General features: G+C 46.1%; 1 protein-coding gene across 1 annotated transcript in view; it reads left to right on the top strand.

Annotated features, from left to right (window-relative positions):
* The window catches only part of igf1rb (insulin-like growth factor 1b receptor), a 35,852-nt gene extending 19,060 nt beyond the window's left edge, over positions 1–16,792 (top strand). The window contains exons 3-21 of the mRNA XM_079292244.1: positions 794–1,097; positions 1,599–1,735; positions 2,218–2,362; positions 3,274–3,482; positions 3,647–3,773; positions 4,553–4,788; positions 5,377–5,544; positions 5,644–5,851; positions 6,568–6,875; positions 7,010–7,143; positions 7,667–7,826; positions 7,941–8,040; positions 8,834–8,904; positions 8,993–9,222; positions 9,313–9,420; positions 10,415–10,577; positions 11,126–11,255; positions 11,398–11,532; positions 12,407–16,792. Of these exons, the coding sequence (XP_079148370.1) occupies positions 794–1,097; positions 1,599–1,735; positions 2,218–2,362; positions 3,274–3,482; positions 3,647–3,773; positions 4,553–4,788; positions 5,377–5,544; positions 5,644–5,851; positions 6,568–6,875; positions 7,010–7,143; positions 7,667–7,826; positions 7,941–8,040; positions 8,834–8,904; positions 8,993–9,222; positions 9,313–9,420; positions 10,415–10,577; positions 11,126–11,255; positions 11,398–11,532; positions 12,407–12,890 (3,557 nt within the window). The 3' untranslated portion in view covers positions 12,891–16,792. The remainder of the gene's footprint in view (positions 1–793; positions 1,098–1,598; positions 1,736–2,217; positions 2,363–3,273; positions 3,483–3,646; positions 3,774–4,552; positions 4,789–5,376; positions 5,545–5,643; positions 5,852–6,567; positions 6,876–7,009; positions 7,144–7,666; positions 7,827–7,940; positions 8,041–8,833; positions 8,905–8,992; positions 9,223–9,312; positions 9,421–10,414; positions 10,578–11,125; positions 11,256–11,397; positions 11,533–12,406) is intronic.
* The last annotated feature ends 749 nt before the right edge of the window (positions 16,793–17,541 follow it).

Here is a 17,541-nt window from a genome sequence, read left to right on the forward strand (position 1 = left end):
CTTTTGTCTCTGTGGATCTGGGATGCACGCTATCGGGCTGAACACCAGGCCGCCCAGCAAACAGCAGTCTCTCATACACAACCTGTCGGAGGACTCTGGATTCTGCCGGCTGTATTTACATCTTTTTTTAGACACAAGAAACTTAGATACAAAGTTGTTGGTTGAATGTGAAGCACGCCTTATGTGGTAAGCTGGGTTCAGAGAGACGGTGCGCACACATTTGCAAGTTGTCAGACACTCCACTAAATGGAAATGATTTGTTCGGCACTGTAGCCAATAGAGCTAGAGGGCGAATTCAGGCTGACTGGTTTGTTCGTCACACGCTGACGCTTGCTAAAGTAGGGAAATACCCCTTTACTGTGGGGGCTGATGTGCAACCGGTCCCGATTCAGTTCAAATGTCTTTGTGTGGTAACCCACCATTCCCAAAGAACACCACATTGTACTTTGGTACCGCACTAGAACTGTATCCTGATGCTTGACATATGACATTTACGGTCGAGCCGCAAAATGTTGATTTGCCGCATGTTGTGGATGAGAGGGTGTCTCATCTAACCCCGGGGAAAAGAGAAGAAGAATAATGTCCCAGAACGTCGAACTATTCCTTTCAGCTGTTAGAATGCTTTCCTAAATTTGCACGGCGTAGCTCGTAATATGTAAATACAAATATCTGAATCAGACTGAATCATATCTGTTGTGAGTAATATGATATGGTATTGGGCAGATGTCCAAATGTGTCAACATTTTTACTCATCTGCCCTGTAATACTTCCCTTGTCTCCTTATCCCCATCAGAGTGCCCGGAGAATTGTGCACGGCAAGCGTGCACGGCGGACGGCGAGTGCTGCCACCCTCAGTGTCTGGGCAGCTGCTCGCTCCCCCACAGCGACACGGCGTGCGCGGCCTGCACGCACTACTACCACGAGGGGCGCTGCGTGGCCGACTGCCCTCTCGACACCTACAGGTTCGAGGGCTGGCGGTGCATCAACAAAGAGCTCTGCTCCAAAGTCCACCTCCCCGACTTAAACAGCTTCGTCATCCACGGCGGAGAGTGCATGTCTGAGTGCCCACACGGGTACATGCAGACCGCACCCAACAGGTGAGCCGCAATCCCCCCCCCCACCCTCATGGCTGAAATGGAGCCATTGGGTGGAGGTACTCTTAATTGTTGGCCTGACACCGGCACCAACTCCCTGCTATTAGTTTCCATTCTAAAAATGTCCTCAGGGCAAATTCTGAATATAATACAACAGCAACATTAAAGGGCGGTTACTGTGGAGGCATCCATCCATCCATCCATCCATCCATCCATCCATCCATCCATCCATCCATCCATCCATCCATCCATCCATCCATCCATCCATGGCCGCATTATAAACCTGTCGTTGTTTGGCGAAATAATAAAGGTTTTCTAGTTAAAACTCTCTGCTAGACATCATTTGGCTGGTGCCGTCACACATTGACGTAAAATCTTTTAGAGTCGGGAGTGAAAAACAAAATAAAGGTCAGGGGAGAGTTGCAAGAGCTTTGAGAACGAATGTACGTCAGTAAAACGACAGCGTCTCCTGTCCCCTCTCTATCTCTCCCCGTCTGTCTCCAGTATGTCCTGTAAAGCCTGCGATGGTCTGTGCGATAAAGTGTGCGGGGGGAAGGTCATCGACTCCGTGGATGCCGCTCAGTCTCTCAAGGGCTGCACTGTTATCAAAGGCAACCTGCACATCAACATCCGCCGAGGCCGTAAGTACCGCGCTGTGCAGCAGCGCCACGGTTAACGCTGAGAAACGTTTCCACGTGACCTCTGCTAGCTGCAGTTTCTCAGCTGGCGTGTTGACACATTGACAGGTGACACCTCTGGATTTCTGTTTCCAAAACACTGCTGACCAAAGCAGTGTTAGTAAGAAAAATCTTAAGGAGGATGAGGAAGAGGGCTGAAAAGGAAGGGGGGGAGGGATAGGGGGGAGGAAGATGAATGCAATTGAAAGAATTGAGATAGAAAAAAAAGAAGCGAATTCAGATATTTAATAAAGTGATTTCTAGTAAAACAAAGTTGTCAAACCTTCAGCAGTCTACAAATTAAAGATATACTATACTATATTATATTACAAAGTATAAACGCAAGATTTACAATTTCAGAAGAAATAAGTACCGTAATAGGTATGTATCGGTAGAATAGGTAATAACAGTAGTGTGTCTGTCTTTGTGTGTGTGTGTGTGTGTAGACAACATGGTGGCAGAGCTGGAGAGTTTCACAGGTTTGATCCAGAGGGTGACCGGTAAAGTGCGGATCCGACACTCCCACACTCTGAGCTCGCTGGCCTTCCTCCGCAGCCTCCGACACATCGATGGAGAAAACCTTCTGGACGAGTAGGGACACACACACACACACACACACACACACACACACACACACACACACACACACACACACACACACACACACTTAACTGCAAGCACATACACACCAAAAAAACAAACAGTTTTAGCCCCAACAGCTATCAGGTGAGACGGATGTGTCTCCTGCTACTCCTATTCTATTTCTATGGTTCGGGTAGTAAGCAATCCGAGTCATGCGCAGCATTGGTGTTTTAAACTGGCGAGGTCATCAAGGTGGACAGACAAGGAAAGGATGTTTTGACTGTGAGGGTGCAGACTGGAGAGTGTTTTATGTCGGACAGACTGACTTGTTTTGGGTTTGTAACTGTAATATCATCACTGAAATAACAACATCAGTCTCTTTTTTTTTTTATTTATTTATTTTAATTTTATATCAATACAAGTCCTTGAATGTAGCATGGCTTCAAAACAGGCCATGGAAAGGTTCTCTCAGGGTCACGGAGAGGCCTTCACTCCCTCCTCCGTCTGTTTATCCTCCACTTCGCAGGAATCTCGCTGTCCCAAGGCCCACATTAGTCATTCCTGAATGTCTGAGTACCCAGCGACTCGTAACAACGGCACCTCCTCTCCTCTCCAGCATGAAAAAGCAGTCCCTGGTTAATCGGATTTCCCGGGTCATTTTTATCTTACTGTGTCCCCCTACTGTCTAACTAGGTTATTAAACCACCAGCTGAAAATGTGGAGATCTACTGAGAAGAGTCGAGCACTCCGCTGCTGCCTTTTTGTACGATTTAGCATAGAAAGTTGGCCTTCAGCTTGGCACGAATCACAATATTCACACAATAAACCACCTCAGAAACATTATAGAATGTAGATGTAGACTGGAGAAGCGCGTTGATCGGCTGTCATTCATTCATCCTCTCTTTCCTCCGCCCCTCCAGCATGTACGCCTTCGTGGCAGTGGACAACCAGCAGCTCCAGTATCTTTGGGACTGGAAGAAGCAAAACCTCACCATCAAGGCGGGAAAGCTGTTCTTCAGGGCCAACCCAAAGCTCTGCATGTCCGAGATCCGCAAGATGTGGGAGAAGACGGGCATCCAGGGCCGCTTCGACGAGAGCGATTTCCAAAACAACGGCGACAGAGCCAGCTGTAAGGGTCACTTGAGCTTCGGTCTGAAAAAACTGCATGTACCGCTTTATGTACAGGACTCTCTGAGCCTGATGCGGCTCTGCACCATTGTCTGCTCTCGACCGATTGGTGCACATACTGACAGAAACATATTGAAGTTCACTCCCTCATTCCCGTCTGCTTAGGTGAAAGCACGATCCTGACGTTCAAGTCCAACAGCACCAGCAGCACAAGGATCAAACTGACCTGGCAACGCTACCGCCCCCCCGACTACAGAGACCTCATCAGCTTTATCGTCTACTACAAGGAGGCGTAAGTTTTGGGAGAAGTGCAAATGCCAAAGAAATTTGCAAAACAAAACTGGTAAAAAAGCACATTAATGTGCATTTCCATGCGAATATTAGGAGTTGAGCTTATCGGATGCCATTAACCTTATGAACCTCGAGCAGTTTCAGTGCATTTTTCTGCTCCTGTCACATTTGTATCCCTCTGGCCATGTTTTTCACTGCAATATTTAAGTCCTACACCTCTATGGAAACGACACAATCATGGCTAGAGGTAGAGAAAACAATACAATGTCTTTTGTACAGTATAACACACTTATAATGTCACATGTCATGAAATACAATGAAACGCTAGTTTAATTTTTAAATTCGAAAACTTAAGAATCTGTATTATAGATCCATATATAAGCGCCCACAAGTGTTACAGATGTTGAAAAACGATAAATTGAGGCTCCACATGCTGTACATATGGAACTACTCTATGGAATACTACCGCCACAATGTCAATCTTTGATTTGGTTGCTTTTCGTGACGGAAGCGTTGCTTTAAACCATTGCTAAAGGAGAGGGCTCACTGAGAAGTAATTAAAAGAGCACTGTAAAAATGTTTGCCCGAACCCGCAAAACACTCTATTGCTAATGCTGTTTAGGATTTGTTTACGTCACTGATGTATGTAAACACAAGAAAAAAACAGGTGTATATCAAAAATGAATACATGACAAGCGCACAAAATAAAAAATTTATATCTGTAAATTGACAGAGCCCAAAAAGTTAATAATCGATCTCTCTGAACCACATTCCCTCCAGGCCATTTCAGAACATCACAGAGTTCGAGGGGCAGGACGGCTGCGGCTTCAACAGCTGGAACATGGTGGATGTGGAGCTGAGGCCGGACAAGGACTCTGACCCCGGAGTTCTGCTGTCCAGCCTGAAGCCCTGGACGCAGTATGCCGTGTTCGTCAAGGCCATCACTCTCATGGTGGAGGACAAACATTTGCCGAGTGCCAAGAGCAAGGTGGTCTACATCCGCACCAGCCCTTCAGGTGAATTTAACGCCGTAGGTCACGGTTACAAGCAGCCGACTGTTCAGTTCATGGTCAGAGGTCGCAGGCTGCATCGTCACAGTAGATATTACAAGTGTTTGCAAATAACAGAGAGGTGCTGAAAGAGCGGGAGTGAGATTTCACAACGCCTATAATTGCCAGCAATGAAGGGAGAGTGTCACCTTGCACAATAAGTGACTAACATGCGGGTCAGAAGTCAGACGGCGAAATATTTCTGTCCACATTGCTGCTTGTTTGTCTAATACACGCGAGAGCGGTCCATGATCGCAGTGGGCTCGCATTTCCGTATGTGATCCAGACATAGTGTGTGAGGAGAATGGAGAGGAAGGCTGTTTTAGTAAACACAGCTGCAACTCAAAGAGATGGGAGGGAAAATATGATTTACAAAATATGATTATGTGAAACGGCAGGTTGCTTTAAATCAATCCAGCTGCACTGTGAAGGTGTAGCAGTGTGAATCGCATCTGCAGTGGCAGACAGAGGAGAAAAAGTGAAGGAGAAAAAACCAGGCGTTGCTGTCCCGAGCTCCGGGACCAGGAGTGATTCAGGTTCACGTCTCTCTTTTAGCGCCCTCCATGCCTCAGGACGTGCGAGCGTACTCAAACTCCACTACGCAGCTGGTGGTGCGTTGGTCTCCGCCCATCTCGCCCAACGGGAACCAAACTTACTACCTGGTGAGGTGGCAGCAACAAGCCGAAGACCGAGAGCTGTATCAGCACAATTACTGCTCTAAAGGTACCAAACTACGACAAACTCTCAACTTTTATCGCTAGTTGTTAGATTAGGGAGAACTTCCTGTCAACACACATCTTCTGCCTCCTCCTCCTCCACCAGAGCTGAAGATCCCCATTAGGATCGCCGCCATAGGCGTAGGAGACCAGGAAGAGGATACCAAGCCCACTAAGCCAGACCCCGACGGGCCGGACAAAGGCCCCTGCTGCCCCTGCCCCAAGTCAGTGGAGGACCTGGAGGCCGAAGCGGCCGACGCCTCCTACAGGAAGGTCTTTGAGAACTTCCTGCACAACTCCATATTCACACCGAGGTGAGCGGCTCATTGTCATCGTCTCATTGTGGTGCACCGGTGTAATATAATCTCCCAGGTCTTCATTTGTCCAATTATAGAGTTATGCTCAGTAGTAGTAGAAAAAAAACAAAAAAACTGATCAACATATGTACGCTTGAAAAGCTCTTTTTTAACCCTTTTCTGTCTGATTCAGCTGCCTTTCGCGTCAGACATCTGCATCACATTATCTCTCTTTGTCTCTATACACACACACACACACACACACACACACAGCGCTCGGTCCAGTTGATATTAATTAGTTCTCAGTATGTCTTGCAGACAGAAAAAAAAGGTCTGGATGTATTTTATTTTAAAGATAGACAACAGGTGGGAAGGTTTCACATATTTCCTGCATTTTTATTTCTGGCGGACCTCAGACCCGGCCAGTGTGTGAACCAACACGCATGTCACCTCGTAAACTGGACTGTGCTCATGTGACCGTTACAGACCAGAGACGTGAAACAGTTAGAGAAGGAAAACGTTGCCCATTTGCCCTAAAACGAAATTTCTCCAGATGAAACGAAACCTGGCACACATGGAGAACTGGAACTCTCTTTGTTATATTTTTATTTGACCGTTGCCATTTTCTTTCAGCTGTCCCTCTTAGCAGTTGCGGGGGAGAACTCCTTGCAACTTCTAGTTTTGTAGAATGTAGATGTTTCATCTTAGGTCTCTGCTCTTCCTCTCGCCTCCAGGCCACCGGATCGTCGCCGGCGAGATCTCTTCGGCATCGCCAACTCCACTCACCCCCGCCGCAGCCGGCTGCACGCCAACAGCAGCACCGTCCCGCCTCTCCAAGCTGCCGGCAACGGCAGCGCCGCGGCGGACCTGGAGCCGGCCGACAGGGAGTTCGAGTTTGTGGAGCAAGCGGTGTCTGAGCGCGAGCTGCAGATCTCTGGCCTGCAGCCGTTCACGGTGTACCGCATCGACATCCACGCCTGCAATCGGCAGGTCCAAAGCTGCAGTGCCGCGGAGTTCGTCTTCTCCAGGACCAAGCCCGCAGGTTAGAGCGCAGGTTAGATGTAGTGTCTCCGGGCATGTGATTTTCCTCGGAAACACTAAAGGGTAGCAGACCGAATGTTAGGATTTACTAGCCCCTGAGGAAATGATAACCTATTCTCCCCTGCGGCTCTCCAGAAAAGGCTGACGACATACCCGGCCAAGTGCACTGGGAGGGCCACGAGGACTGGGTGTTTCTGCGCTGGCCCGAGCCTCCTCACCCCAACGGACTCATCCTCATGTATGAGATCAAGTTCAAACTGGCTGCTGAGGTAAGACAACATCTGGGGACACGCTGTTCTTAACCAAAAACATGGGATCCAGAAAATGTATTTGAAAGTCTGATGTTTTCCCAGAAATCTTTAGAGTTTATTTATTAGCGCTGTCCACATCCGAGACAAATCAAGAACCCCTTTGTGCAGAGCATACCTTACTTTGCTTCATAAACTAGTCTGTTGCCCCCTCGTTTCTAGGTTGTAAGAATCTAAGTTTAAACCCTTGATAATTTTTTGTAATATAAAGGCCATACACACTATGAAGTATTACTAAGTACATTATAGTGTCAAGCTAGTTAGTGGTTGCAACATTAGTAGTGCAAAGTAGATATAATGTAGAAATAGTACGTGCTCATTTTAAATAGTCTCAGAAAACACAACCAGAAAAAAAAAAAAGTGTTAATCATGTAAAGGTTTTCATTGCACAGTAAAGGTGAAAAGCATTGTCTTTGGATTTTGAGTTTGTAAAATTCAGTCCACAGTAAGCATTTGTGTGTGTGTGTGTGCGTGTGCGTGTCAGACCGAGAAGCACGAATGCGTCTCTGGTCAGATGTATCAGGGCCAGCGGGGCATTCGGCTGTCCAACCTCGGCCCAGGAAACTACTCGGTCAGAGTGAGAGCCACCTCCCTGGCTGGCAACGGCTCGTGGACACGCGGTGCGGATCTCTACGTGGCTGAACGTGAGACACACACTGTGATGTCACTACGTCGCTTCAGTCGTATCTGTTTTTAAAAGCAGCTCAGACGTGATGACTGCAACCGTTGTAGTAATCAAAGTGTTTTCAACCCAACAGGATATGAAAACTCGCTCTACGTCATGATCTTAGTTCCCGTCTTCACCGTCATCTTCGTCTGCCTTTTGGTCATAGTGATGCTGGTCTTCAGCAGGAAAAGGTGTGTGTGTGTGTGTGTGTGTGTGTGTGTGTGTGTGTGTGTGTGTGTGTGTGTGTGTGTGTGTGTGTGTGTGTGTGTGTGTGTGTGTGTGTGTGTGTGTGTGTGTGTGTGTGTGTGTGTGTGTGTGTGTGTGTGTGTGTGTGTGTGTGTGTGTGTGTGTTCCTGTCTACTGGGGTCATATGCGTAGAGCACAGCGATTGTTTCATAACAGCAATGCAACAGAATATATGATCATGACATTAAATGACAAACACAGACGAATCAACAGTTTACCTTCAGAGAAATCAAGGAAACCGCTTTACTTTTCATCTCCCTGGCAATCAATGTTTCAACCAGTTGCTAATGGTTGATGTGGTCACACAAGGATCCATATTCAATCACAAACCACTCAAACCAACACTCAAGCTAAGAACAAGTATAGTCTAAGTGGCATATATATAATGTGACCTGTGGTAGGTAGTGTTTAGGAAGTGTTTGTGTTCAAATGTTGACTTAAGAGGATGAATATATCATGTATACCTATGTGATTCAATGCTGGGAGACAATGTTGTGATAGAAGAACAACCGCCATGCTATAATAGCTTTCTCTGCTTTTTTTCCCCTTTTCCTGAATCTTAAATCAATGTTTTGAATTGCTCCAACCCCAGTGGGCATTTCAGAAATGTTTTGCCAATATTCATTGGAAAGTAGCACGATTATACGTAATGCAGATCCCAAAGGTTATCACGTGGGAGAAGGCGCGCGCAAGTGTGTTTGTGCATCTGTAAACGGGTCTGTTTTCATTTCCGGTCAGGAGCAGTGACCGGCTTGGAAATGGAGTCCTGTACGCCTCTGTCAACCCCGAGTACTTCAGCGCCGCAGAAAGTGAGTGAGGAGTGAATGCCTGAAATGCAGCGCACGCTTTTATTGTTCCGCGGCGCCTCTTTTATTTACGGCAGATTTCCCTGTGCAGTGTACGTACCAGACGAGTGGGAGGTGGCACGGGATAAGATCGCCCTGAGCCGCGAGCTCGGCCAGGGGTCCTTCGGCATGGTGTACGAGGGCCTGGCAAAGGGCGTGGTCAAGGACGAACCAGAGACTCACGTCGCCATTAAGACCGTCAACGAGTCGGCCAGCATGAGGGAGAGGATAGAGTTTCTCAATGAAGCCTCTGTCATGAAGGAGTTCAACTGTCACCACGTGGTACGCACGCAGTCCAGAATGGATGTTCGTGCACTACAAGACGACGATGGCGTCGTTCAGTTCTCGTGACCCGCTGTGTGTTTGTTGCAGGTTCGTCTCCTGGGAGTGGTTTCTCAGGGCCAGCCCACGCTGGTCATCATGGAGCTGATGACGCGAGGGGACCTGAAGAGTTACCTGCGCTCCCTCCGGCCGAAAGATGTACTGACTGACTTCTATCCTTCATTGTCAAAAATCTGCATTTTTAAAGCAGGAACAATCTACGTCTAGACAAGTGCTTTAGCGCCGCTTCACAAATAATCTCCGCCCCAATCTACCACGCCTGAAAACCCAAATCATATTACCAAAGCCGGCGCTCCGTGTGGGGGTGATAACGCCACAAAACGCTTGCATAATAGCTGGCCTGCTGCGCATGCAGGCGGTAGTAGCTTTATAAAACGCAGCTGCTAGCGAGAACAAGGTCAGCAACGCTTGTAATTCGTTATCCATGTTGAAATTAACTGGCAGTCCGAGGGCGGCTGTTTTTCGTTTTCTCCCGGGAAAGGATCCCGTGATAGGTGCGTGACAAATCAGAGGACACGTCGTGACTGATGAGACCAAATCAAGATGCGACCCTGGGCCTCTTAAGTCATCGTTTTCAAAGGTCACCGTTTAAAACACCAGAGTAGTGTTCGGCATCAACGTAGCTCAATGTATGCCTTTTAAACGAAAAATGTAGTCGTGTGTACGTAGCCTGAGTTGGCTTGATTGGATTGCTGATGACTTGAAGTTAATATCCAGCAACAATATGTGCAACAGTGAGCGGATCGTGACCCGATGAATGCATTTATTTTCAGATAAAAACGACCCGTCTTCTTCTTCGTATGATGCTTTTTAGATGAGCACATGTCAATTTTTGAGAAACCAGTCGGATCCGTTGGTGCAATTAACACTAAATATATATACTAAAATATGATGCCCAACAAAATAAAATAGGAACTGTCAAAAACATTATAACCTAAAAGTTAAGTATTTCAGCACATATTTTGCTGTGAGCTGGTCACGTGATTAAATCTGCGAGGACATTTATTAGTGATGTGGAATGTGCACACGGCATATTCTAAAGGGACTGATGAGCTGTAGCTCAGCTGCAGGAGCTTGTCCTTGCTTAGAGAACTTACTCTCTCCCGCCGTCTGTCTGTCTGTCTGGCTGCAGCAACAGTGGACCAGCCTGTCTCTGCCTCCTCTGAAGAAGATGCTTCAGATGGCCGGGCAGATCGCTGACGGCATGGCTTACCTCAACGCCAACAAGTTTGTCCACAGAGACCTGGCAGCCAGGAACTGCATGGTGGCCGAGGACTTCACCGTTAAGATAGGAGGTAAAGAACCGTGAGGAGGTCAGAGGTCAATGTATGGCATGCTCATGAAGTGGAAACGTCTTAACTATCAAGTCACCGGACAACAGAATCATCAGCGTAGCTTTAATACCAGTAAAGGGAACCGTCTAGGGGCAGCCGTGTAGCTCTGTCAACATGTTTTCGGCCGCAGATCCAGAGCTGACCTCGCCAGTGGGAATGTGATGCAAGTAAACATCTTGCTTCCAGATTTGTTTCCTGTCAGAGAATAGGATCTAACCCGTGTGAAAAGGCCCAGGCCGTCATCAAGACTATTATGGTTACAATGATTGCTAGGAATTTTAAAGTCTGTAATAGCGGTATGGAGGGATCCCTAAGGGGATTGTGGTTGCTCTAGTAAAATATCTAGGCCTATAATCTCAGTAAAGAGCGCCCTCCTGTGGATTACGGACACACATAGTACAAGAACCAGCTGGAACAGTTTACTTTAGTTACTTTATCCCCAGAAATGTTAGATGTCGTCAATGCTTCTTTTTCTCCCCGTGTGTGTGTGTGTGTGTGTGTGTGCGCAGACTTTGGCATGACCAGAGACATCTACGAGACGGATTACTACCGCAAAGGTGGTAAGGGTTTGCTCCCTGTCCGCTGGATGTCCCCAGAGTCTCTGAAGGACGGGGTCTTCACCACCACCTCTGATGTCTGGTGAGCAGGCACGCACAAACAGAACATCAAACAACACATGGTGGCTTCATTTTCTGTGTTTACTCCTTCCAAAGTACTGTAGTGATTATGGAAGAGGCACTGATGTAACCCCCTCCCTCTCTCCCTCCCTCCCTCTGTGCAGGTCATTCGGGGTTGTACTGTGGGAAATCGCCACCCTGGCAGAACAGCCCTACCAGGGTCTATCCAATGAGCAGGTGCTCCGCTTCGTCATGGAGGGAGGGCTGCTGGAGAAACCACAGAACTGCCCCGACATGCTGTAAGACGCACACACAATCTGCTCGCATTTCCCTCCACGAGCCGATGTCTCCCCGTCTGCAGCGTTCTCCCTTCGCTCACAAGCGACGACCTTTTTTTTTTTGAATTCGCACAAACGGGGAAGACGCAGGAATTTTCACGCCGCAGCGTCGATTACATTAACGGCCAACTGTGTGCTCCCAGTGATGTGTTTGTTCCAAATGTGGAACAGCCCAAGTATAAATCCACATCAAAAGAGCGTGTCAGACAAATTTGGCCACCAACCGCAACAAAACACTGAGGAAGCGTCAGATGGCGGAGTCATGAGGGGAACACATGTGAAGGCAACAGGGTGTGCTGGGAGAATGATGACGGTGACAAAAGCAGATTTCTAATGATGAGCGAGTCCTCTAACGACAACCATCTCAACACAATGTCTTCATAAACTTATTCGATGCAACCACAGCCAAAAGCCGGTTCGCTTAGCTCAGCACAAAAACTGAAAGTCAAACTTGTCATGATGGATGAATCGTCACAGGAGACGGGTACAAACGTCATTTGGTTTAAAGGGACAGTAACTCCTCCCTTCCCAAGACTGCGCTAACATGAGCTGCAGAGGCTAACCTTACCTACTGTAGAAACATGGGAGGACCCGCTCCCTGTGTACATATGAAGGGCTCATTCAAAGCTTGTTATGAATATTATATTCTATTTCTGCTAATAGATCCCCCGAAATACTACACACTGGCCCTTTAAATGCCCCTACTGTGAGCTTTGTCGTAGAAAGACTGGGCTAACCTGTGTGTGTGTGTGTGTGTGTGTGTGTGTGTGTGTGTGTGTGTGTGTGTGTGTGTGTGTGTGTGTGTGTGTGTGTGTGTGTGTGTGTTTGTTTGTAGGTTCGAGCTGATGCGAATGTGTTGGCAGTACAATCCCAAGATGCGTCCAGCCTTCGTGGAGATCATCAGCAGCCTCAAGGACGAGCTGGACCCATCTTTCCGAGAGGGAAGTTTCTTCTACAGCGCCGACAACAAGCCGGCCGAGGCCTCTCAGCACCACGTGGACAAGATGGACAACGTGGACACCGTTCCCCTGGAACCCGCGTCTTCCACCCAGCAAACACAGCAAACCCCAGTCCCCCAACAGACCCCGCCCTCCCCGAGCTCAGAGGCTCCGCCGGCCCCGTCGTTAGCCCCCAGCCCCCCCCCCTCTCCCTGCACGTCCAGCGCCGCCATGGACAAGCAGCCCTCCGGCCAGCCGGCGGCCAACGGGCTGTCGGGGGCGGGCCTCGCGGCGGGGGCGGAACTGCCGCCGTACGCCCACATGAACGGGGGACGCAAAAACGAACGTGCCATGCCGCTCCCGCAGTCCTCTGCCTGCTGATTGGACAGGGACACCCACCGGTCTGCAACCCCTGCCAGAACCCTGATGTCTCAGCAGGTGGGATATCTCTTCTGTTCTTCTTCTTTTTTTTTTTTTCTTTTTTTTATCACATGCAGCAAAACCATGACCACCAGCTTGGCGTGACTACTCAGTGAGGAGCAAAGACTCGCAGGAAGGTGGAGAAAACTGTCACTGTACGTGCATGTTCTGCTGTACCTCCACACATCTTTTTCATATTCTTCTAGTTTTGGTTTCTACCAGCTGGCAGTCAGACGCGACACTGCCGTTGCTGCTGAGTGGGAAAGACCACCAAAAAAAAAAAGCTCTCTTTCCGATTGAACCTATTTTGTGAATTGTTTTGAGTTTTTTACATGTATTTTCAGCTGGGAAAAACCAGATGTGTGGGCCTGTATAAACCACCGGCGTTGTGGTCGCTTTTGAGCGGGCATTATGGCCGAAATGTTAAGCATATCTAATGCAGAAGCACTTGGGGGAGGTCGGCGTTCAGTGGTCTCGTTGCTCTGCGGGCTGGGCGTCGGCGTAATACCGGGGTCAACAGAAGGGGAGAATGGTCCAATCTGCCAAATTTGTTGCCAAAATTGTTCTTTTTTTTTTGTCAAACTCTCAACTTTTTCCCCGTAACTCTCCGGATTAAAAACAAAAAAGCACTTTGATCTGCTACCATGTTATTCGTAAACAATATTAACTTCCCTCTACAGTCTGACACTACTCCTCATTGGCTGTTGCTACAGCTACTCGACTCTGCAATCAATTTGACGTTGTGGCTGAAAAAAGTTGATCTGAAATTGAGTCCTCTCACAAAGTGCCGTTCAGTCACGGTTAATAATCGCCAAATTCAATCGATATAAAGGAGGGAGGGGGGGAGTACAAGAGTCAAATCTGAACTCCAGGTCTATACGGTCTCTATCGGGGGTTTGCTCCGAGTTCAGAGGCGTTCTTGCCGTTGCACATGAACAGTTTGTTTTAGACTTTGTCATTAGTCTTGTCATATTTACAGCATCTCTACATGGGCAGAGCATTTATGTACACCAGTTGTTTGTGTCACTTTTCTAACTTTTCTACGGTTGGAGACATTTGTCATGTACAAAAAGAAAAAAAGCTGCTATTCCTTATTTCTCTTGTGGTTGTTAAATGGTTCAAATCTATATAAATATAAAAAGAGAAAAAAAAAAAACTCCTTCGGGTTGGCTCTACGAAGGTTTCCACTACAGTCCTTTTTTTTCTTTTTTCTTTTTTTAAATGCTTGTAATTGTGTTGAAGTGTATCCGAGCTGGTTTCGTGTCTCGCGTCTACGTAACGGTACGACAGTCTGCCTTGTGCTCTGAAACACCGGAGACTTCCCCCTCCCGTCCGTCGGGAGGACAGCGATGGTAACCAATGATCCAGAGGTCGGGCGTCACTTCTGAGTCCCAACTAAATCTCAGGTCAAGAAGAAACGTAAAGTCCTTTTTGTATTTTTGTGCTGTCATACACAGAGACGTGTGTGTGTGTGTGTGTGTGTGTGTGTGTGTGAACCTGATTCTATGTCCCCGTCACTCTGCTATTTCATTTTCCTTGATCACTAGTCAAGAGCAGCGTTTCGTGTGAAACCAGAAGGGTCCCTGCATTAACTGTACGGAGCCCCAACACTGACAAAATCTAACAAAACAACTGAATACACTGATAAATAATACTGTTAGTTAATTAGGATGGGTGTGCTTTATGCTTTTTTCATTTGACCTCCAATCAGTTGGTTTATAAAGACAAAATATTTTAGATAAATAGAAGAACTCATTGGGGGGAAACAGGGAAAAGAACCTAAAGCTTGATTTTTGTTTTCACTCCATTTTGATTATTTAACTAACAATATTATTTATTGTTATATACAGTAATGTTTAATGATGTTTACCACATTTTGTCAGTGTCAGGCCTCCATGTGTTTGTGCTTTGTAAAAACACAGAGTTCAAAGTACAAATGATTGCAAAATAAAATCTCTTCAATGTAGCCTTAAACTCTTATTTTCAGTTTCACTTCCTGCTAATCAACCTCTGTTAAATCAATGGTGGTTTCCTGTTTGCTTCTGGAGTTGTCCACACTATTTATCTTCTTCCTTTTTCACGTTGTTAACACATGTTCGTAGACCAAGTTAAAAGGGTTTGAGAAATACGTGGGATTATCTTTTTTTTTTTCAGATTTAAGAAGGAATAAGATTTCACAACCGAGGACGACTCGTAAGAGCAACAAATGCTCACTAACCTGAACATGCTCTCTTTCATTACAATGCTAAATCTAGATCCAGCAAAGATCAGAGAACGAACTGGTTCTACATCTGAGCGTTAGAAAGGTTGACTGAAGAAGTACGATCAGAGAGGACCACACAGAATAACCTCAAACTGTTTGGATCCCCAGCCCAGATGTTATTTATGTTGTTTTTGTTAAATGTAAACACTGTACAAATTCCCCTCGTTTTTTTTCCCTCTTAATATTTTAATTTTTTGATTTTTGTTTTGCTATTTCGGGGGACGATTTTGTTTATTCCTTCAACCATCCATCTACCTCACCTTTTTAATTTTTCAATCTATTTACATGTACAGAAAAACAGAACGTGTCATCTCCGTTGTCTGTAATGACGACTGTACTGAGTGCTGTTAAAACTCAAACCACAACCTGAGCACTGAGCCCAGTTTGTCTTCTTTTTTTTTTTTCTAAAAATGAATACAGAGTGATCCTTTAAAAACAACAACAGCTTGGTCATTTAATAACACTTGCTGCTGTTCTGAAGGTATTTCATTCTGGAACACCTTTTAGTCGCAGGGTGAAGTGCTGCTGGACTCTGATGTGATGGTTATTAATGCATGAGAGGCACAAACTGGGATCGCCACAGCGTGTCAGCTGTGAACGGACACGCATGCGAATCCACTCTGCTCGTTAGACGGGACAGCGCGGTCTTCAAGCAGTGAGCGAGTTACTAACCGAAGACTATTTATCTTCTGGTTGGATCTCGTGTCTGAACAAACATTCTGCTGTATCTTTTCTGACGCATTAGGAAAGAAATGGGAGGCGCGCGTATACACACAGGACTGCAAGTCCACAGCGCTTCCTCCATGTGGTCAGTGTGACAGTTTCCTCTCCACTCCGAATACGTGGACTTCTTGTGGGATCTGTGTGTCCAGTTGGGGACAGTTTACACCGGTTATCTTTCAACACAACAACCTGCATCACAGGGCTTCTTCTTTTGTTTTTTAAATGTAATCGGAAGCTGTTTGTTTCTCATGATTAATGAGTGGAGTTAAAGATGTTTCGTACGTTGCTTCCGCTTCATGTTTCTGATGCAATTTCGGGACTTTTGGCACCGCTCCTTGTGCCTCGGCCTGTTGCCATGGCGATCATAATCCCGGTTAACAGCTGGGAGTGATTTTGGGTGCAGGAGTCCTTGTCACCCAGTCCGACCGCAGCAGGCCGGTCGGTGCTGATATGAGATGAGGATGGGCATTTCAGTGTTTGTGGTCTGATGTTTTGCCTCACTTGTACCACTGGAGCGCCACAGAATGGACATGAAATCAAATAAATTAGTTCTGCACCCCCCACCCCCCCCCTTCTTTTTTTTGTTACGTTGATGGTCAATTTGTTACCAAGATTCTTTTGATGTGCGTAAGTTATTCATAGCCTTACAGCTCCTGCGTGTTTCTATTGAAATGATCTGTTCAGATTGAAGTTTCATTTTTGGATTTCTTTTGTACATGCTGTTCTAAGATTTTTCTTTACTTTTATTTTCCTGTCATCTATATTTTCTGAGTACTGGGGGGAAATGATTGGCTGAAGGAAGGGAGATTCTGTTTCTCTTGATTCTTTTTTTTTTCTACACAAGATTTAAGATCAATAAAAATGTATGCAAACTGTTTCACTGCTGGTCTTTGTTGGGACGTGTGTATTGTTTATATCTAAAAGCCTTTCTGCCAACGTTGCCTGAAGGGAAGGGTTCAGTTCTATGATGCCGGATAGTTAGGGGAATATTAATGCATCATATGCCACCTGTTTTATTTTGTGAGTCAAATCTGAATAGCAACTAAACCAGCACGTAGAACTTTAATGTTTTCCTCAGACGGCCTTTTTTCAGTTATATTTGAGTATATAATGAGTTATATTAACATAATAAAATATTTTTCATGTTAAACATAATCAATCTAGATGTTTGGGGCCCTTTTAGTTGGGGGTGTACGTAGTGTGTGAGGGTGGACGACTGGTCCTGGCTACTGAAGAGATACTGTGATATCCAAAAACATAAATGCCCTTTATACAATGTCTGCAGTTACAAGTTACTACTCTGCAGCATACGAAAACAATAACTGTGTACAAAAAAAAGCTTTATGCTCCCTTTTAGTGTATGTTATTAGATTATGATTACCGATGCATTAATATGTAAGCAGCATTTCAATGGTTGAGGTCATTTTTATTGCTTTAATTACTGTTGGGTGTTTTGATCTTTAAGAAAACTACCCATCATATAACAAATTACCACATAATTAATTTTTGCAATGGAACCTGCAACTACAACTGCCAAGTCAATGTCGCGGGGAAAAGTCAAATTATTTCCTTCTAATGTAATGTAGCTCAAGCATAAAGTAGTCAAATTCAAGTACCACAAAATGT

Source organism: Melanostigma gelatinosum (genome assembly GCF_949748355.1).
Source record: "Melanostigma gelatinosum genome assembly, chromosome: 2".
NCBI classification, from domain to species: domain Eukaryota; kingdom Metazoa; phylum Chordata; class Actinopteri; order Perciformes; family Zoarcidae; genus Melanostigma; species Melanostigma gelatinosum.